The 21230-nt window shown below is 39.7% G+C and overlaps 6 protein-coding genes and 2 pseudogenes across 7 annotated transcripts; all 8 read right to left on the minus strand.

The window, feature by feature from the left end:
* Positions 1–80: 80 nt before the first annotated feature.
* On the minus strand, positions 81–1497 carry LOC105969510 (aspartic proteinase CDR1). The gene has a single exon (XM_012994271.2). It carries the CDS (start codon positions 1476–1478, stop codon positions 168–170), a length of 1311 nt encoding a protein of 436 aa, XP_012849725.1. The 5' UTR covers positions 1479–1497; the 3' UTR covers positions 81–167.
* Positions 1498–2107: 610 nt separating this feature from the next.
* Positions 2108–3638, minus strand: LOC105969509 (aspartic proteinase CDR1). Its single transcript, XM_012994269.2, has one exon. It carries the CDS (start codon positions 3567–3569, stop codon positions 2211–2213), a length of 1359 nt encoding a protein of 452 aa, XP_012849723.2. The 5' UTR covers positions 3570–3638; the 3' UTR covers positions 2108–2210.
* Positions 3639–6196: 2558 nt separating this feature from the next.
* Positions 6197–7880, minus strand: LOC105969507 (aspartic proteinase CDR1 pseudogene; annotated as a pseudogene). The gene has a single exon (XR_016029476.1). The product of XR_016029476.1 is annotated as an aspartic proteinase CDR1 pseudogene (transcript).
* Positions 7881–9124: 1244 nt separating this feature from the next.
* Positions 9125–10428, minus strand: LOC148772446 (aspartic proteinase CDR1 pseudogene; annotated as a pseudogene).
* A 1801-nt stretch (positions 10429–12229) lies between these two features.
* Positions 12230–13620, minus strand: LOC105969511 (aspartic proteinase CDR1). The gene has a single exon (XM_012994272.2). The coding sequence runs from the start codon at positions 13599–13601 to the stop codon at positions 12330–12332; it is 1272 nt and encodes a 423-aa protein (XP_012849726.2). The 5' UTR covers positions 13602–13620; the 3' UTR covers positions 12230–12329.
* Positions 13621–14880: 1260 nt separating this feature from the next.
* Positions 14881–16354, minus strand: LOC105969439 (aspartic proteinase CDR1). Its single transcript, XM_012994193.2, has one exon. It carries the CDS (start codon positions 16315–16317, stop codon positions 14998–15000), a length of 1320 nt encoding a protein of 439 aa, XP_012849647.2. The 5' UTR covers positions 16318–16354; the 3' UTR covers positions 14881–14997.
* Positions 16355–17150: 796 nt separating this feature from the next.
* On the minus strand, positions 17151–18572 carry LOC105969467 (aspartic proteinase CDR1). The gene has a single exon (XM_012994218.2). It carries the CDS (start codon positions 18561–18563, stop codon positions 17268–17270), a length of 1296 nt encoding a protein of 431 aa, XP_012849672.2. The 5' UTR covers positions 18564–18572; the 3' UTR covers positions 17151–17267.
* A 1057-nt stretch (positions 18573–19629) lies between these two features.
* On the minus strand, positions 19630–20564 carry LOC105969440 (aspartic proteinase CDR1). The gene is made up of 2 exons (XM_088815041.1): positions 20326–20564; positions 19630–20152 (listed from the first exon to the last, which is right to left on the minus strand). Exons 1-2 carry the CDS (start codon positions 20562–20564, stop codon positions 19630–19632), a joined length of 762 nt encoding a protein of 253 aa, XP_088671167.1.
* Positions 20565–21230: the final 666 nt, after the last annotated feature.

The raw sequence follows: 21230 nt of genomic DNA on the forward strand, positions 1-21230 counted from the left end.
ATTTCTCATTCCAATTTCCGATTTCCCGATTTTATTTTTTACTAGAATTGGAAATCTCAATCTGATTTAAATCTCCGAAAGTTAATTCGAAATTTCGATCTTTCTGATAATTACAATCATAATAGCAATATTAATATTTATTTTAATTTCGCCGATTTCCGACAATATCATGATTTCCGACAGTTAGCTGCCTGAAATGAGACAGTCCTCTTCTGAAGATCATACCCAACGAAGAAATTCTTCTGCGCCACATTCCCGTAAACCGCAACATCATCGACAGGCTGAGCAGCAAAGCAGAGTGACACGTCGCTTGTTCGTACGAACAGATTCTCTTGCCTCAACTTCACGTCACCCCCTTCGAAATGAACCGTCACATCGGGAATATTCTTTATGCCGTCTCTCGAAAAGAAGCATAAACTCAACTCCCCTCGCGGATCCTTAATCTTTCTCAACTTAATCAACCTCCCCATCGCACTCTCCACTTTCGCGTGAAAATCGAACGGAAGCAAAGTCAACGTAGTACCCGAGTCAATGACAATGTTTCCTTTGACCCCACTACTGAAATCGTCGAATTTCAGCCGTTGATTCCCGATGCTGATTCCCTCCAAAGTTAAGTAGTAGAACGTTTCGGGATATTTTTTAACCAATGGGGTCGAAACGACACCTCTCCCTAAGACGACAGCACTGTCGCCGAAACTCAGCTGACTAGGCCTCGAGTTGTCTGAAGACAAGCAGTAAGAGAATTTGCCATTAGCTAAAGGGCCTAATTGTCGCACGAGCGAAGCGGGCCCACCTCCGAGACCGACGATTCCCGACTCTCCAGCAGGAATGAGGAGACTATTGCTAAATCCACAACCGAATATAATATTAGGTGCGGAAATAGTACGTCGGCCGTTTGATGAGGCGAATGTGATCGTATCTATAGAAAGATCGCCCTGAGTGGACGATCCATCTCCGTACGTTTCGGTGTAGACGCATTTTTTTTCGCTGCAAGAAGTTTCTTGGAAGGATTTGCAGTTGTTTGTATCGCATGGGATGTTTTTGTACGTGGAAGAAATTTTCGGTCTGAAAAACGGGAGTTTTTGCTTGAAGCAATCCTGACAGGGCTGGCATTGCGTCCAGATGATGTCACTGCCCGTGTCGGCGACTCCTAATGAGGGGATCGGTGGTGTGCCGATAGCGTATTTCATTAGGTATTCCGCACCGGAGTTGGTTATTTCCGAGACGGGAGATTCTGATCCAAGGCGATTCGTTTTGAATCGACGGACGCGATTGAACGATCTTTGGACTGCGTTTGCGAGGCGTTGGTAAGGAGATTGAGAGTGATTGTAGTGAGGAGATTGAGGAGAGTCTCTGTGGATTAGTTGTGTAGTAAAACCTGTGGTGTTTGTTGTTTTTGTTAATGAATTACATTTAGACATGTAAATTAGGAAAATTAGTGCTATGAAATTTGATTTGAGGATCATTGTTTTGACCATGTTTTTTTTTTTTTTTTTTTTTTTTAATGATTTTGATCTGGAGAAGAAGTGCAAAGGTTATTCTTATAGGGGGGAAAATTGTTATGGAGTGAGAGTTTGTTTTGTATTATTTTAAAGATTTTCTTGATATATTTTTGGTATTAATTTAAAGATTTTCTTGACATTTTTTAGAAAACTATTAATTAGTTGAAATTGCAAGATTATACTCATTGACTTTGACAAGTCAAAGAGACATCTTGAAATTTGGTATATGTTCTAAACTTCTAATGCGATGTGATTTACTTCTGTATATTACTCAAATCTTTTGTAACAGGTCAAATAAGTCATTGAATAATTAAGAGATGGGGCGTGGAAAATCTTACACTAAAAATTACTAAATCAAAAAAAAAAAAAAAAAAAAAGAGAGAAATCGGGGAATTCGTTCAAACCATGAAATTAGTAGCTACATAAATGTAGCTTAAATTTGTGAAGATTTTCCTCAAATTTCTACTTTGAATTTTTTGGTGTCTGATTTTGTGGTAGAAAACAAGTATGGTTTTTTTCGGTGTTGGAGGATTTTAACGTGTGCGTGATTCGATAATTTTAGTTATTTAGCATTTTAGTTAAGGAATTAGACTTATATTCATGACTCATTTTGAATCTTCCCTTCATTAACTTATAAAAATCTTGAAATTAATTACATAAGTTCAAGATCTATATTATTTTTTTTTATCTAAATAATTTTTTTTTTAATCACGGTCGACCACAATCGGCAGCCTTAAACGACACCGTCCTCTTCGAAAGATCGTACCCGACCAAGAAATTCACCTGCCACAAGTTTCCATAAATAGCCTCGCCTTCGACCGGCCGCGCCGCCAAGCACACCGACGTTTCACTCGTCCGAACAAAAACATTGTCTTGCTTCAAGTCCACATTCGCCCCTCTGAAGTGCACGGTGACACGTGGCATCTTGATCGCGTCATCCTTCGAATAATAGCAAAGTTCCAACACCCCTTGTGGATCCTCAATCTCCTTCAACTTTATACTACTCTTTAACGCCTTCACAATCCTATCGTACAAACCGAACGGTAGCAAAGTCAACGTCGTCCCGGAATCGATGATAATATTGCCCTCCGGACGTGCTCTAGGGTTTTTGTCATCGTCGAATCTCAGCCGTTGGTTCCCGATGGTGATCCCTTCCATCGTCAAGTAGTAGAACGTCTCGGGATCCTTCCGGACCATGGGGGTCGAAACCACCCCCCGTCCCAAAACCCTAGCGCGGGCCCCGAAACTCAACTTGCTCGAGTTCGACCTATTGTCCGACAACGACACGAGGCAGTAAGCGAATCTCCCCCGAGCATACGGCAGTTGCCTCGCCAGCGAGGCGGGCCCGCCTCCGAGACCCACGATCCCCGATTCGCCAGCTGTAAACGGCATGTTGTTGCTGAATCCGCACCCGAATTTGAAATTCGGGGAAATGACCGTTTTGCCCTTAGTGCTAGAGGCTAGTGTCAATGTATCTAGAGCGAGCTCGCCGTTTGTGGAGGATCCGTCGGCGTAATACTCCCCATATAGGCAGTTTTTTTTCCGGGATTTGCTGCAGAAGGTTTCTTTCAAGGAAGTGCACTTCGGGTTGTTGCATGGGATTCGTCGGTACGTGGAGGAAGCGTTTGGCGTAAAGATCGGAAGTTTTTGCGTAAAGCATTTCAGACAGGGCTTGCATTGAGTCCACAAAAGGTCGCTCCCCGTGTCGAAAATGCCCAACGACGAGACCGGCGGAGTGCCGATCGAGTATTGGATGAGGTACTCTCCTCTTGCGTTGACGATTTCCGGTCGAGGGTCCGTTTGTTTGGATTCGATCCTCTTCGTGTCGAACCGACGGGCGCGATCTCTCGATCTCTCGACCGCGTTTGCGAGACGTTGGTAGGGCGATAGCGACGGGTCGTACGAAGGGGATTGAGGGGAGTACTCTCTGTGGATTAGGTCGACGGTGAAACCCGATTTCGACGAAGATGCATCGCATTTCGAGATGGAGATAAGGGAAATTATTATTATTATTAGTGATGCTACATAGGTTATGAAAATGGATTTGAAGCTCATTGTATTTGCCATTTTCTTTGTAAGATTAATGAAGAACAATGAACCATTATTTATAATTGTTCATTGACTACACTAGATGAATTTATGTACGTAATTTATGCTAATTAAGTATCATTGACTAGATTTTGTATATTCTTTAGACAATTTTGGCAATATATCAATTGGAAAAAAAAAAAAAAAGAATCTGAGACAAAATTGTAAACGAGATTGGGGTTTTAATTGAATTTAATTCATAGATTTCATATATTTTTACATATTCAAAAAGAAATACATATACCAATTTCTTATACATATTTTTTTTGAATTTCAAAACATATATCCGTTATTTTTAGGGCTAATTTAAGGCACTTCCTAAGCTAGATTTAATTTTTAATGATTCCAAATTCTAAAAATAATGATTTTCCGAGTTTTTTGTTTAATACTTTGGATCGGAAATGGAATAAAATACTATACATCAATTTTAAATCCGACTTTAACTCCTGAAAATAATTAATTTTTTTTTTTTTACAATTTCATTTATAATATTAATTGACTATGTTTTTTATATTATAGGTGAAAAATTGGCTAATTTCATGAAATTTTCATTTCGGCCAGTGTTGATCTGATTTTTTTTTTTTTTTTTTTTGTTTTTTTTTGTAACAAGTGTTTTCATTCCTAATTTTGAAAATTATTTTTCAAAATTTTCCAATTTTTTTTTGGAACAAAACTAGAATTTGTTTGTTCAGTTCGTGAAAAATATTCAAACTTTTCGGAAAGTGCCGATTTCGACTTGATCTGCTCGATTTCCGCACCCATATATATCCATTGTGTATCGCTCCTTTTGAAACTTGGAGTCAATATAATTTGAATAATTTGAAAAGATAGCTAAATTTAAGCTAATAGATTTATCTATATCAAATCTCCTACTCTCCCTGCGATATTCTCGATTTCAGTTTTTAGCAATGTTATCAGAACCGACCCGGACGCAAAACCGGACAGGCATTTGGGTCACGGTTGGACCGGTTCAACCGGGTTCGACCCGGGTTTTTTATTTTTTTTAATTTTTAATTTTTTTAATTTTTTTTAATTATTTTATTAATTTTAAGCTTCAAAAATATTATATTTCTATATATCTTTTTCCACATTTTTCCATATTAATACCACATTTGCCTAATCTCATTTTACTTTATTTTATTTTTTTATTCATATTTCTTTCATCTTTGACTTTCTCTCTCTTCCACTTCCTTTTTCTTTCTTCTTCACGTTGGCAGCCCCCCCCTCCCTGTCTCTCTCTCTCTCTCTCCTCTCCATCTCTGTCCTTGAATCCAAAAAACCCTTATTCCTTCTTTTCTTTTTCTCCTTGATACGGACCAAATTGTCCTCATGGGGTTTCCTAATCAATTATTGGGCCGTGGATTGAGTTTTCACTTGTATTCGGCCCAAAGCCATATCAGGCCCAAGAAGAGGAGTTAGGGCAAGTTTGCTTATTTTTTACCCATCAAATATCCTCAACTATAAATAGGGAGTTACTCTCAACTTATTAGAGATATGCTCTTTCTTACATATCATACTCGATTATCTCTCGATAAACACTGACTTGATCGTCGGAGCTTCTACGCCGGGAAACCCCTCCCGGTGTTGCAGGTACACCGCCGGCGGAATTTCCGGCCAGCTATCATCAAAATATCGTCCAAAGAAGACAGGTCATCATCTCAACAATTCCGGAGCAAATCACTCCTTATCTTTTCCCCATTTCTTTCTCTATTTCTAGCCTTCAACCACCGAATTCAGCCCACGGCCGCCCAGATCCGCCCACTTATCAGTCTTCACAGCTCAGATCCGTCCACGGCGGGCCTCCGACCACCGGATTCAGCCGCCGCCGCGCAGGTCCGCCCACATAACAGCCTCTTACGGGCGAGATCCGTCCACCATTTACTTGGTTTGACAAAAACCGGGGTTATCAACCGGTTCGCCGGTTTCCGGGTTTCGCCCGGTTGAACCGGGTTTCGGTCATTTGACCCCGGTTTTTGATTTTTCCGGTTTTGGAGCTCAAACCGGACCGCCTTGTCGCCGGGTCGCGGTTGAACCGGTCCGACCGGCCGGTTCGGTCCGGTTCTTATAACATTGGTTTTTAGCATATCCCTCGGTCAATTCAAATTGGTGTTTGTTGATTTGGATAAACTCTTCAACTAGCAGTGTAAATCGCACAAATCATATCAGAATTAGCCTTTTCGGAATATTTTTAATTTTTTTCGGAAATTAAAAACTAGTTCCAATTCCGTTCCAAGAAAATCGGAAAAAATCGGAAATCGGAGTGAAAAAACTTGTTCCAAAATTGGAAAATTCGAATCAAAATCAGTGGAATTCGGAAAGTTCCAGTTTTGGTCGCCTTAAATATAAAATACGGTAATAATATTAGTATTTTGAGTATAATATTCGAAAAAAAAGAAAAAGGATTTTTTTCGGAATTATTTTCGAAACTTAAATCGGATCGGCAATCGGGAACCTCATATAAATTCCAATTTCATAATTTCAGGAAAATTGGAATTCGAACCGAAAAATATTGTTCCAAAATCGAAAAATTTCAAATTGAAATCGGCGAAAATAAAAAATTCCGTTCCAATTTTTACCCCGATCTTCAGCAGTCCCAAAATCAAGAATACAATCGAAAAGTGTTTAATTAATGATTTCAATACAGGAAGATACATACATGTACCATCAAGAACAGATAAAGAAGATCCGAATCTCACACGAATAAAAATATATAAAAATCTTAATTAGTGATTTCAGCATCTATGAATTTCTTTATTCAGCCAAAATCAAAAACCAATAGTAAATAATCATTGGCCACAATCAGCAGCCTTAAACGACACCGTTCTCTTCACCAAATCATACCCCACCAAGAAATTCACCTGCCACAAGTTTCCATAAATTGCATCCCGCCCCTCAACCGGCATCGCCGCCAAGCACACCATGACGTCACTCATCCGCGCAAACACGTTATCCTCCGTCAGCCTCACGTCAGCCCCTCTGAAATGAACCGTGACAGCTGGCATGTTCATGACGTCACCACTCTTCAGACGGTAGCACAGCTCCAACACCCCCTGTGGGTCCGCCACGCGCTCCACCTTTATACTACTCTTCATAACCTCCACAATCCTTCCGTACAAACCAAACGGCAGCAAAGTCAACGTTGTCCCGGAGTCAATGACAATATTACCCTCTTCTTCTTTATCCCATGCTTTTCCTTTCGGTTTCGGTTTCGGTTTCTTCTCGTCGTCGGAGTATCTTAGCCGTCGGTTCCCGATGCTGATTCCTTCCATCGTCAAGTAGTAGAAAGTCACCGGTTCCTTCCACGCCATGGGGGTCGAAACCACCCCCCTCCCCGAAACCCTAGCGTTGACCCCGAAATTCAACTTGCTCGAGTTCGATTGATCGGTCACCGAGACGAGGCAGTACGAGAATTTTCCACGTGTCCAACGTCCCAACTGCCTCACGAGCGACGACGGGCCGCCTCCGAGGCCCACCACCCCCGACTCGCCCCCGCCCCCGGACGGAACCCCGTTCCTAAACCCGCACCCGAATTTAACGTGCGGAATCGAGACCGTTTTGCCCCGACACGTGGATAGGGTTAGGGTGTCCACCGCCAGCTCACCCTCGGAGAAGCTTCCGCCCGCGTAGCTCTCCGAGTAGAGGCACGTCTTTCTCGGGGTCTTACTGCACGTGGTCTGTTGGAAGGCGGTGCAACGGGGGTGGTTGCATGGGATCGTTTTGTACGTGGACGAGTACTTGTGGGGCGCGAATATCGGCAGGTTCTGCGCGAAGCAATTCTTGCATGGCTTGCATTGAGTCCACGTCACGTCGCTCGCGGTGTCGAACACGCCGAGCGAAGGGAAAGGCGGGGTGCCGATGGCGTACTGCACGAGGTACTCGCCGAGATGGTTGACGATGTTCGTTTGAGGGGTGTGCGTCGAGATCCACCTCGTGGCGTTGAAGAACCGATGCGCGCGGTCGTACGATCGGTGGACGGCGTTCGTGAGCCGTTGGTGCGGCGACAGCGACGGATCGTACGACGGGGATTTCGGGGAGTCGCGGTGGATTAGGTCAACTGAGAAACCCTCTGATTTGGGTATTGAAGTAATTAGGGCTATGTAGGAAATGAAAATTGATCTAAGTATAATAGTATTGGCCATGTTTTTTCTTTTTTGTTTTTTTTTTTTTTTACAGAATCATTAATTGGGAAAAATATTGGTTTTTGGAGATGAATAAATGAAGTGTTATTTATAGGAGAAGGATGAATAACTATGTGATTCCTTGATTGATGGGTGCGGTTTCTTGATTTGACCATGTAAATAAGAGGGGCTATATTTTATATTTGAATTTTAATAAACCTTAAACATATGTCTCTAACAAATATGCAGAAATATTGTTCAATGCGAATAACATGTTAACAGGTTGAACAAATTTTCCATTTTTTAAGGAAGAACTAATTTGTTTCGATGAAAATTGGTAGTGAACTTTATTAAAATTGTGGAATTTAAATAAATTATTTTTCATAATTTAAAAATAACTGGAGGCCAACAGTTTGGAGCGAGTGAGTCTGTGTGAAATTGACACAGTTTCGTATCCCCTTGTCAACGTCGTTAGGTGTATCTTGCCACAAAATTCGTAAATTTCTCGCAAGTATCGATACAATTTCAATATAAAAAACGAAAAAAGTAACAAGAAGAATAGATGAAGATCTGAATCTTATACTGGGAACTATCAATTCTGGGGATTTTATTAGCAAATGAATTTCATTATTTTGAACAAATTTGTTTCATTTTAACAATTCATAATTTACTACATGGAGTAGGCTTGAATTCGAATCCTCTTGCCAATGGCTGCTAGGTCGAGTTTGTAACACATGGTTAGCGTAGTGTGGTTTGCAAGTAACAGCCGCTTGTAGTTCTCAACCAAAGGCACGACCACACCCTCGTTGTTTCCCTTATTATCGGCCCACCACCAACAATCCTCTATTTCAGTTTAGATTCTACGCCGACGACGAATCTCTTCAAAAGTGGAGATGATGAAAAAGTGAAGGAATAGAAAAGGTGAAGGACGGATCTCGTGTCCACGGTTTCCGAGCAAGCCAAATACTTTTTGAGTTTTTGGTTTGAGACTATATTTGATTTTTTTTTTCAATTAAGTTTTACATGAATTCGATTACAAGCTAATTAGGGAACAGTTTAAAGTTGATTTCAACATTTTATAACTGTTTTCGATAGTTTTTGGCTGTTTTCGACATTTGTAGTTCTTTCCGATTTATTATGGTTGATTTCGACAATTTTGTAGTTGATTTTGATGTTTTTATACTTGATTTCGTTAATTCGTAGTTGTTTTTATTTCTGGTAAACCTGCTACTATAACTATTTGTGTGGTTGTTTTAGAGTTTTCGTTAAGTTGATTCGGGGAAAAAAGTAGAAAAAAGAATATATTTGTTTTCCGTAATTTTGTAGTTGATTATGAAAAAACAAGCCAAACAAAAAAAAAAAAAAAAAAACAAAAGTGTTGTTTCACAAATATTGTAGCCCTAATAAATAAATAAATAAATATAATAATCACGATTTGGCACAATCAGCAGCCTCAAACGACACCGTTCTCTTAACCAAATCATACCCCACCAAAAAATTAACCTGCCCTAAATTCCCAAAAATACCAATCTCCGTCGACGCCGCCGCGGCCAAGCAAACCGCCACGTCACTTATCCGGACAAAAACATTCTCGTACCTCCACCTCAAATCCGCCCCCCTGAAATGAACTGTCACATCAGGAATATTCCTTATATCCTCTCTCGTCAAATAGCACAAACTGAAATCCCCACTTGGATCCTTAAACTCCTTCAGCTTAACAATACCCCTAATCGCCTTCTCGTACTTTCCGTACAAATCAGCCGGAAGCAAAGTCAACGTCGTACCCGAGTCAATGATCACGTTTCCATCTATACCGTTGACCTCGGAACCGAATTCTTTATCAGAGAATCCGAGCCGTTCACTCCCGACACTGATTCCTTCCAAAGTCAAATAGTAGTAAGTGTCCGGTTCTTTCTTGACCAAGGGGGTGGTCACCACGCCCTCACCCGAAACCCCAGCGCTGTCGCCGAAATTCAACTTACTCGAGCTCGATTTATTGTCCGATAACGGGAGCAAGCAGTAAGAGAACATCCCTTGACCTAATTGCCTAACGAGCGAAGCCGTTCCGCCTCCGAGGCCGACAATTCCCGATTCGCCCCCGTCGAATATCCCGCCGTTTTTAAATCCACATCCAAATATGAGATTTGGAAACGAAACCCTTTTCCCGTCGCTAGAGTCTAGCGTGATGGTTTCCGTCGCAAGAAAGCCGTTTGTGAATGACCCGTCGCCGTACGTCTCGGAGTAGAGACAGTTTTTCCCAGTCCTACTGCAAGAAGTTTCGTACAACGATTTGCACTTCCGGTCACTGCATGGGATGGTTTTGTACGTGGACGAACTTTTAGGTTTGAATATCGGTAGGGTTTGGTTGAAGCATTGGATGCACGGCTGGCACTGCGTCCATATGATGTCGCTGCCCGTGTCAGCGATTGCGAGTGACGCGATTGGCGGTGTGCCGATCGAGTATTTCATTAGGTACTCTCCGTCCGAGTTGATGACATCCGACCGCGGAGATTTCGACGAGGTCTTGAATCGATGGACACGATTGAACGATCTTTGAACCGCGCTCGTGAGGCGTTGGTAACGAGATTGAGACGGATCGTAGTACGGAGAGTGAGGAGAGTCTCGGTGGATTAGGTCGACGGTGAAAGCTTCACATTGTGTTAAGGAAATTAAGGCTATGAGAATTGATTTGAAAATCATGGTTGTTTCGGCCATGATTTGAAACCTGTGGTGATTTTTAGAGACGATTTTTCTAAGTGTTTATTTATAGAGAGGTGGAAGAAATATGATTTTGTATTTTCTTTCAAAGATTTTTTTGTTGATTTTGATTTTGGTTTTGGTGAAATATTCACTAAATTAAAGATTATATTATGAAAGAGAAGATTTTGTTTGACCTGCTTACTATCCGTGAAATTTCAAATTTGGTAGCACTTTTAATGGGGTATTATTACAATTTACAAGGTTTAACTTTAATGTTTACATTACTTGTATTTAATTTTGATATTTGGTGAATGTGAACAAATAAATACACAAAGTGCTACAATAATCATATTCCCATCTCCTGTTACGTGCATGAGGAAGAGAGAGCAAAACGACGCCGTAGGGTGGAAAACGGATACTCACTTAAAGAAACGCTGAGGAAAGAAACGCGCTTTTGGAGGCTAGGGCTGTTTAAAAACTCACCAATCCGAGAACGACACGTGGCGCGGCCGTTAGTTGTTAGATTCAGCTGAAAGTCTATAAATAGGACTGGAGCTGCATTCATGTAGCTCACGTTAGATATTTTGGGGGTAAAATCCTGTAATTTTTCAATTGTAGATCACACATTCAATACAATTCCAGTTTTACGATCTGAAAGCTAACATCTCCACCCTTAATCTTGGAATCCGAATCATCATCATCGACAAAATCCAGCCATTGATTTCCAACACTAATTCCCTCCAAATTCAAATAGTACACGGTCACCGGATCTTCTTAACCAAGGGGGCTAACACCACCCCACTATTTGTAACCTTTGCATCAGTCCCGAAGTTCAATTTACTCGAGCTCGATTTATTACTATTGTTATTAAATACATACACCAAGCAATAAGTGAATTCCCCGTGACCTAATTGTTTAACAAGTGAGCCGGGCCTGCCCCTGAGGCCCCACAATACCCGATTCGCCCCCGGCGAATATTCCACCATTTTTAAGTAATAGAATCTATTTTGATGTCTGTTAATAAAAAAAATAGAGGTTTCTATAATTTGCAAGGTATTGAAGATGACGGCGAATATATGCAAGTCCATTTGTTTATTAGTTCAAATCCATATAAAGGGGTTTATTAGCTCAAGTCCGTATATTAATTTAATTTTATTACATCAAGACCAAAGATGACGAATATATCCTCATCCACAAATAATACTCAAATACAAACAAACCTTGTTTTTAATTTGTTCAAAGACAAAAAATTCAAAAAAAAAATGAGGAATAAAAATAAAAATCACGACTGTCGCCGCCAGACCGTCGCGACGCCGACCAGAGAGATTTCCACTGCGTTGTCGACGACCAGTGACCACCACCACCGCACCACCACCAACAAGCAAGTCCTTTTTACTAAACTTTTGTTTGTAAATTCGAAAACATTAATCGAGCATCGATTCTTGATAAATATGCGTGGGTGAACATTAATCTATGCTTATTTCTTGTAGGGTTGCAATGCTTTAGCCGATTTTGGAAAAAAAATTGAGATTGAAATTGGTTTTTTTGTGTGTTTTCGTTGGCTTCTCAAATCGGTTTATCCAGACCGATTTTGTACACGAAAATCGGCATCATAATGCCTATTTTTGTTAACCAAAATCGGCGTTGTAATGTCGATTATTGAGTACAAAATCGGTTTTCGGATACCGATTTTTGCTTTTGAATTTCATTAAGGGTAAATTAGTATTTTTATGTTAGAGGTCTTAAATCAATAAAAAAATGGGCTTGCATATATCCGCCACCATTGAAGATTTCGAAACAAAAATATTAAAAATCCAGAAATTTTATTTCAGCAATTGATTGAATCATCTTTATTCCAAAAAAATCCGATTTTCTTTTTACACCAATCAAAAGATATATCCCTAATAAATAAATATAATAATCACGATTTGGCACAATAAGCAGCCTTAAACGACACCGTCCTCTTAACCAAATCATACCCCACCAAAAAATTAACCTGCCCTAAATTCCCAAATATACCAATCTCCGTCGACGCCTCCGCCGCCAAACAAACCGCCACGTCACTTATCCGGACAAAAACATTCTCGTACCTCCACCTCAAATCCGCCCCCCTGAAATGAACTGTCACATCAGGAATATTCCTTATATCCTCTCTCGTCAAATAGCACAAACTGAAAACCCCCTTTGGATCCTTAAACTCCTTCAGCTTAACAATACCCCTAATCGCCTTCTCGTACTTTCCGTACAAATCAGCCGGAAGCAAAGTCAACGTCGTACCCGAGTCAATGATCACGTTTCCATCTATACCGTTGACCTCGGAATCGGATTCTTTATCAGAGAATCCGAGCCGTTGACTCCCAACACTGATTCCTTCCAAAGTCAAATAGTAGTAAGTGTCCGGTTCTTTTTTAACCAAGGGAGTGGTCACCACCCCCTTACCCGAAACCCTAGCGCTGTCGCCGAAATTCAATTTACTCGAGCTCGATTTATTGTCCGATAACGGGATCAAGCAGTAAGAGAACATCCCTTGACCTAATTGCCTAACGAGAGAAGCCGTTCCGCCTCCGAGGCCGACAATTCCCGATTCGCCCCCGTCGAATATCCCGCCGTTTTTAAATCCACATCCGAATATTAAATTCGGAAACGAAACCCTTTTCCCGTCGCTGGAGTCTAGCGTGATAGTTTCCGTCGCAAGCAAGCCGTTTGTGAATGACCCGTCGCCGTACGTCTCGGTGTAGAGGCAGTTTCTCCGAGTCCTACTGCAAGAAGTCTCGTACAACGATTTGCACTTCCGGTCGCTGCATGGGATGGTTTTGTACGTGGACGAACTTTTAGGTTTGAATATCGGTAGGGTTTGGTTGAAGCATTCGATGCACGGCTGGCATTGCGTCCATATGATGTCGCTGCCCGTGTCGGCGATTGCTAGCGACGCGATTGGCGGTGTGCCGATCGAGTATTTCATTAGGTACTCTCCGTCCGAGTTGATGACATCCGACCGCGGAGATTTCGACGAGGTCTTGAATCGATGGACACGATTGAACGATCTTTGAACCGCGCTCGTGAGGCGTTGGTAACGAGATTGAGACGGATTGTAGTACGGAGAGTGAGGCGAGTCTCGGTGGATTAGGTCGACGGTGAAAGCTTCACATTGTGTTAAGGAAATTAAGGCTATGAGAATTGATTTGAAAATCATGGTTGTTTCGGCCGTGATTTGAAACCTGTTGGTGACTTTTAGAGAAGATTTTTGAAGTGTTTATTTATAGAGAGGTGGAAAAATATGATTTTGTATTTTCTTTCAAAGATTTTTTTGTTGATTTTGATTTTGGTGAAATATTCACTAAATTAAAGATTATATTATGAAAGAGAAGATTTTGTTTGACCTGCTTATCTGTGAAATTTTCAAATTTGGTAGCACTTTTAATGGGGTATTATTACAATTTACAAGGTTTAACTTTAATGTTTACATTACTTGTATTTAATTTTGATATTTGGTGAATGTGAACAAATAAATACACAAAGTACTACAATGAGTGATTGCCTTCCTCATTTTGTTCAAGCTTATTTGATTTTCTTATCGAGATTTAAAAGTTGTGTTTTAGCTAATTAATGAGTGTGTAGGGTTGGGTAGGGGTGGTAAACGAGCCGAGCCGACTCGTGAGCTCGATGAGCCGGCTTGAAAAAAGCTCGAACTCGGACTCGAGTTTTTCAAGCTCGAGCTCGAGCCAATTTTTAGTTGTTCATGAGCTCACGAGCCGGCTCGCGAGTCTTATTTATTATTATTATTATTATTATTATTATTATTATTATTATTATTATATATATATATATATATATATATATATATATATATATATATATATATATATATATATATATATATATATATATATATATATATTAATTTAAAAAATGTATAATAATATTAAAATAAATAAAAATAAAATATAAATATTTAATTATATATATCTAATTACAATTTATTGTTTATTTTGTAATTTTTTTAAATAATTTTTAATAATAATAAAATAATAATAATAAAATATTTAAAAAAAAAACAAAAATACAAATTGAGCTTGGGCTCGAGCTCGAGCAAAAAAGAACGAACTCGACGAGCTCGAGCTCGATAAAATAGACTCGAGCTCGAGCTCAAGCCTGCCAAAAGAGGCGAGCTCGGCTCGTTCACACCCCTAGGGCTGGGCATGAGTCGGTTTTATCGGCGAACCGGCCCACTTTCGACCCGGTTTTTTTGGCCAATTATAATTTTTTTGTCGGACCGATAATTTTAACCAACCCAAATATAAATGGGCCGGTCGTTGATTTCAATTTACTCAAAAGTTATTTGGTCGGGTAATATCGATCAATCTATCTTTTTAATAATAAAATTTTATTATAGATATTTAATTGTAATTCTTATTGAATTAACAGAGAAATAATATATAAAAGCAGTACAATTCAAAAACTCGAAACACAAATTTATAAACATTCTAAAATACTCTAATAGAAAATATTATTTAGCCCAATTGAATTTTTTGACTTTGAACTTATATATTTATTGCATCAAGACCCATAACAAAATCATAATTAATTAATCATTTGCCACAATCAGCAGCCTTAAACGACACCGTTCTCTTCACAAGATCATACCCCACAAGGAAATCCATTTGTGCCAAATTACCATAAATATAATAGCCAGCCCCAGGCACAGGTCTAGCCGCCAAGCACACCGCCACGTCACTCGTCCTGACAAAAACATTCTCGTACTTCAACTTCACATCCGCCCCTCTAAAGTGAACTGTCACATCAGGAATATTCTTTATGTCGGTTTTCGAGTGGTAGCACAAAGTCAACACATGTTGTGGGTCCTCAATCTGCTTCAACTTAATATAGCTCTTGATTGCGTTCATGTAGCTCAAGTAGAATTCGAACGGCAAAAAAGTCAACGTCGTCCCCGAGTCGATGATAATGTTCCCGTCTTCACGAGCCGTCGGATCGCCGAACTCCAGCCGTTGATTCCCGACGCTAATTCCTTCCAACGTCAAATAGTAGAAAGTTTCCGGAACTTTCTTGACCAAGGGCGTGGTCGCCACCCCACTACCCGAAACGTCCGCGTTAGCACCGAAATTCAATTTACTTGAGCTCGATTTAGTACTATTATTATTATCGGATGGTGACACCAAGCAATAAGAGAACTTCCCTTGACCTAATTGATTAACGAGCGAGGCGGGCCCACCTCCAAGACCGACAATTCCCGATTCTCCCCCGTCGAATATCCCACCGTTTTTAAATCCACATCCAAATTTAATATCGGGAAAAGAAACGACGCTTTTGCCATCGTCGTCACTAGAGTCTAATGTAATAGTATCGGTGGCGAGGTCGCCCTTTGTGAATGAGCCGTCACCGTAAGCCGCAGAATAAATACAATTTTTATTATTGTCGCTGCAAGAAGTCCGTCGGAAAGAACTGCAGTATTTAGTATCGCAAGGGATATTTTTGTACGTTGAGGAATTTTTCGGGTCGAAAAGGGGTAACTTTTGCTTGAAGCATTCGGTGCACGGCTGGCATTGCGTCCATGTGATGTCACTGCCCGTGTCAGCGATTGCTAACGAAGGGATTGGCGGTGTGCCGATAGAGTATTCCATTAGGTACTCTCCGTTTGAGAGGATTAAATCCGATTCGGGTGATTTTGGCGAGATGGGGTCCAATTTAAATCGACGGGCACGATCGAACGATCTTCGCATCGCATTTGCGAGACGTTGATAAGGAGATAAAGAAGGATTGTAGTAAGGAGATTGAGGAGAGTCTCTGTGGATTAGGTCAACGGTCAACCCTTTAGTTGATGATGGATTACATTTAGAAATGGAAATAATTAGGGAAATAATTAGGGCTATGAAAATTGATTTGAACACCATGGTTTTTTTGGCAATGATTTTTGTAAGAGGATGGGATGGTGTGGTTTAGAGATGAAGATTAAATTATTATTTATAGAGGCAAATTAAATTAAAACATGTTTGAAATTGTGTTTACTTTTAAAGAATTTTCGTAATATTGTAGAATATTTTGTAGACAATTAATTAAAATTGTATATTGTTTCTGTAATTTGCAGAATTAGCTTTAACATTAATGTAATGTACATTGTCCATTAGTTGTTCAACCTTTCACAATCAAATTTGGTAGATCTTCTATTAGTACAAATTTATTACAAGTAATTACTTTTTTTAGTGACTGAATTATATTAATACTCAAAATAAAACTTCGGAAGATTATAAAAGATTATGTTAAGAGGATGGATTTTATTACTACTTAATCTTTATTAATTTATTTTAATTTTTAATTATAGTTTTCCCAAAAATGTTCATTTTATATTAGGGAAAGTACAATTTTCATCCCTCAAGTTTGCACCGATTTCATATTTGGTCATCCATATTCACAAAAAACACATATGATGTCCCTCATGTTCCAAAAATTTAACACTTTTGGTCTTTTTCGTCAATTTACCGTTAGTCCGTGAGTTAATGCAATGATGGGCACACGCTTGATTCCGTTTGGTTTTAAGGGGAGATTGACGGAAATGACTAAAATTGTTGAATTTTTGAAACATAAGGGACCAAATGTGAAATCGGTGTCCACTCGAAGGATGAAAACTGTATTTTTGCCATTTTATATTCTATATAAATGTCATGTATGGATAGGAATCTTCAAATATTATGGTACAAAAATAGCATTGTATAAAAATATTCCAATATACTGAAATTTTATATCATTTCAATTAATTAAATACATAGATTTCCAGTTAATTAATTAATTATTCCCCCAAGTCTAATGGGATGGAACTCATACATTAATCAAATTAAAAATTAAACTAATATTTGCCACAATCAGTGGGCTTAAACGACACCGTCTGCTTGACAAGATCATACCCCACCAAGAAATTCGTGTGGGCCAAGTTACCATAAACAGAAAACCCAAGATTCACCGGTTGCGCCGCCAAACACACCGCCACGTCACTCGTCCTAACAAAAAGATTCTCGTACTTCCACTTCACATCACCCCCTCTGAAGTGAACTGTCACATCAGGAATATTCTTTATGTCCCCTTCCGAGTGGTAGCACAAAGTCAACGCCCCTTGTGGATCTTGAATCTCCTTCAACTTAATAAAACTCCTTATGGCATCCTCAAATCTGTTGTAGAAAGGGACAGGGAACAAAGTCAACGTGGTCCCCGAATCGATGACGATGTTTCCGTCTGCGCGGTACGTCGCGTTGAGAAACTCGAGGCGTCGACCCCCGACGCTGATTCCTTCCAGAGTCAAATAGTAGAAAGTGTCCGGTTCTTTCTTGACCAACGGTGTCGTCACAACCCCGTTACCCGAAACCCTAGCGTTGTGTCCGAAGTTCAACTTACTCGATTTTTTCGATTCGTTATCCGACATAGACACCAAGCAATAAGAGAATCTCCCTTGACCTAATTGCCTAACGAGCGAAACTTTCCCACCTCCGAGACCGACAATTCCCGATTCCACCCCTCCGAACACGCCGCCGTTTCTAAATCCACACCCGAATATAATATTCGAAAACGACGCCGTTTTTCCGTCACTCGACCCTAATGTAATAGTGTCCGTTGCGAGGTCGCCATTAGTGAAGGATTGGTCGCCGTAAACCTCGGAATAAAGACAATGATTATTCGTAGTATTATTGCTGCAAGAACTTCTTCGGAAAGATTTGCAGCTATCGGCATTGCAAGGGATGTTTTTGTACGTGCGTGATTTTTTCGGATCGAACAAGGGTAGTTCTTGCTTGAAGCATTCCGTGCACGGCTGGCACTGCGTCCATATGATGTCACTGCCCGTGTCGGCGATCGCTAGCGACGGGATTGCCGGTGTGCCGATCGAGTATTTCATTAGGTACTCTCCGTTCGAGAGGATTACATCCGATCTCGGCGGTTTTGAACAATTGAATCGACGGACACGATCGAACGATCTTCGCAGCGAGTTTGCGAGGCGTTGAGACGGAGATAGAGTAGGATTGTAGTAAGGAGATTGAGGAGAGTCTCTGTGGATTAGATCAACGGTCAACCCTTTAGTTGATAATGGATTACATTTAGAAATTGAAATAATTAGGGAAATAATTAGGGCTATGAAAATTGATTTGAACTTCATGGTTTTTTTTTTTTTGTAAGGGGATGTTTGTGATTTTAGATAAAAAACATAACAGTTATTATTTATAGAGCAAAATTATTAGTGTAATATGCTATATTAATGCAATATTATTACAAGTATTTATTTTGAACAGTCAAAACAAAATGTTATAAGATTAAAAAGATTTATTTAAAAAGGACTAAAATTATGGTTGACTTTCCCAATTCATATGCCAAAAAAGTAAAATTTACGGTTCAGATCCACCCGATAGATAATACAATAAAATATAATTTTCAAGTAATTTAGTGAGAAAATGATTGAACGGTGGGGGAATAAACAATTTATTTTGCCACCTTACGCAACAAAAATAAATATTATTGCAAAAACGAAAATACTGAAATGCCCTCAACGAATACCCTCATACGAAAGTATTTCTCTTCTTTGTGCAAAGTATTAAAATTTTAATTTTTTTACCCTTCAAATATGTTTACACCAAGTTACATAAAAAGTATATGTTCCATATAATCCTTTATTATTTTTGTAATTTTAATATAATCCGATAATCTTGAAATATTTCAGTTGACTGTTCAATACAAAATCAGGCAGACATTTCAACCTTTGTACTACAGTTTGTCCACATTCGCTCATTTCTTAATAATGTAATAAGTTTTCCAATTTTGATAATTCACAAACTAAATTAAAAGGTATTAATATTAATGCTAGATCAATTAAAAATTTATTTCCACCAAGTCAAAGGTATAATCTCAATTAAGATAATTCAAAACTCCATATACAATTTTATTACAAAATCTTCTCTCTAAGAAAAACATCTTATTACCTCTATTATACATTTGGGTGTGGATTTGAAAACGGGGGAATATTCGACGGGGGCGAATCGGGAATTATCGGTCTTGGAGGTGGAAATGCCTCACTTGTAAGGCGGTCAACGGAAATTCTCTTATTGATTGGTGCCGATTTCAGACGATAAATCGAGCTCGAGTAAATTCAATTTTGGAGTCAACGCTAGGGTTTCGGGTGAAGGGGTGGTCTCCACTCCCTTAGTACTTAGAGAAAACATTTCAACTTTCTATTCAATGATCACGTTTCCATCTATACCGTTGCCCTTGGAATCCGATTTGTTGTGGTCACGGAATCCGAGGCGTTGACTCCCGATACTGATTCCTTCCAAAGTCAAATAGTAGTAAGTGTCCGGTTCTTTCTTGACCAAGGGGGTGGTCACCACCCCCTCACCCGAAACCCTAGCGCTGTCGCCGAAATTCAACTTACTCGAGCTCGATTTATTGTCCGATAACGGGATCAAGCAGTAAGAGAACATCCCTTCACCTAATTGCTTAACGAGCGAAGCCGTCCCGCCTCCGAACCCGACGATTCCCGATTCGCCCCCGTCGAATATCCCGCCGTTTTTAAATCCACATCCGAATATTAAATTCGGGAACGAAACCCTTTTTCCGTCGCTAGAGTCTAGCGTGATGGTTTCCGTCGCAAGAAGGCCGTTTGTGAATGACCCGTCGCCGTACGTCTCGGTGTAGAGACAGTTTTTCCGAGTCCTACTGCAAGAAGTCTCGTACAATGATTTGCACTTGCGGTCGCTGCATGGGATGGTTTTGTACGTGGACGAACTCTTAGGTTTGAATATCGGTAGGGTTTGGTTGAAGCATTCGATGCACGGCTGGCACTGCGTCCATATATGATGTCGCTGCCCGTGGCGGCAATCGCTAGCGACGCGATTGGCGGTGTGCCGATGGAGTATTTCATTAGATACTCTCCGTCCGAGTTGATGACATCCGACCGTGGTGATTTTGATGAGGTCTTGAACCGATGGACACGATTGAACGATCTTTGGACCGCGCTCGTGAGGCGCTGATAATGAGATTGAGACGGATTGTAGTACGGAGAGTGAGGCGAGTCTCGGTGGATTAGGTCGACGGTGAAAGCTTCACATTGTGTTAAGGAGATTAGGGCTATGAGGATTGATTTGAAACTCATGGTTGTTTCGGCCATGATTTGAAACCTGTGGTGATTTTTAGAGAAGATTTTTCAAGGGTTTATTTATAGAGAGGTGGAAAAATATGATTTTGTATTTTTTTTCAAAGATTTTTTTGTGGATTTTGATTTTGGTGAAATATTCACTAAATTAAATATTACTAGTAATACACCCGTGCGATGCACGGGGTATTCATCGTAAAACAAATATTGAATAATTAAAAAGGTTCTCGAAATAGTAATATTAATTGTTAATAAGTAAAAGAAATAAATAGAAAATATTCAAAAATAAAACTAATTTGTATGGTGTAAGTGATGAAATAAGTCGATATAAGTGAAAAAACTAAACATCGAAGGTTTTAATTTCCATATACAAAAGAGCGAATATATAGTAGGTCCCAAACTTGTACAACCACAATGAGATGAAAGTTGAAAACTTGAATTGTTTGATACCAACCGCCCTAAACCCATGCAACAAATCCGATACAATGCAACTGTTTAATGGTATAAAATCATTGTACAAAAATTACCAAAACAATACCAATAGAACTGACCTGCATATGTTGTACAATGGTGACACGAAATATGTAAATTGTTACCAAAACAATACCAATATCACTGTTTAATGGCATAAAATCATTGTAATAAAATTATCTTCATGATATATAGTGAGCGGAGTCCATA

The sequence above is a fragment of the Erythranthe guttata genome, chromosome 2 (assembly GCF_056151865.1).
Source record: "Erythranthe guttata isolate IM_541 chromosome 2, IM_541, whole genome shotgun sequence".
Lineage (NCBI taxonomy): Eukaryota > Viridiplantae > Streptophyta > Magnoliopsida > Lamiales > Phrymaceae > Erythranthe > Erythranthe guttata.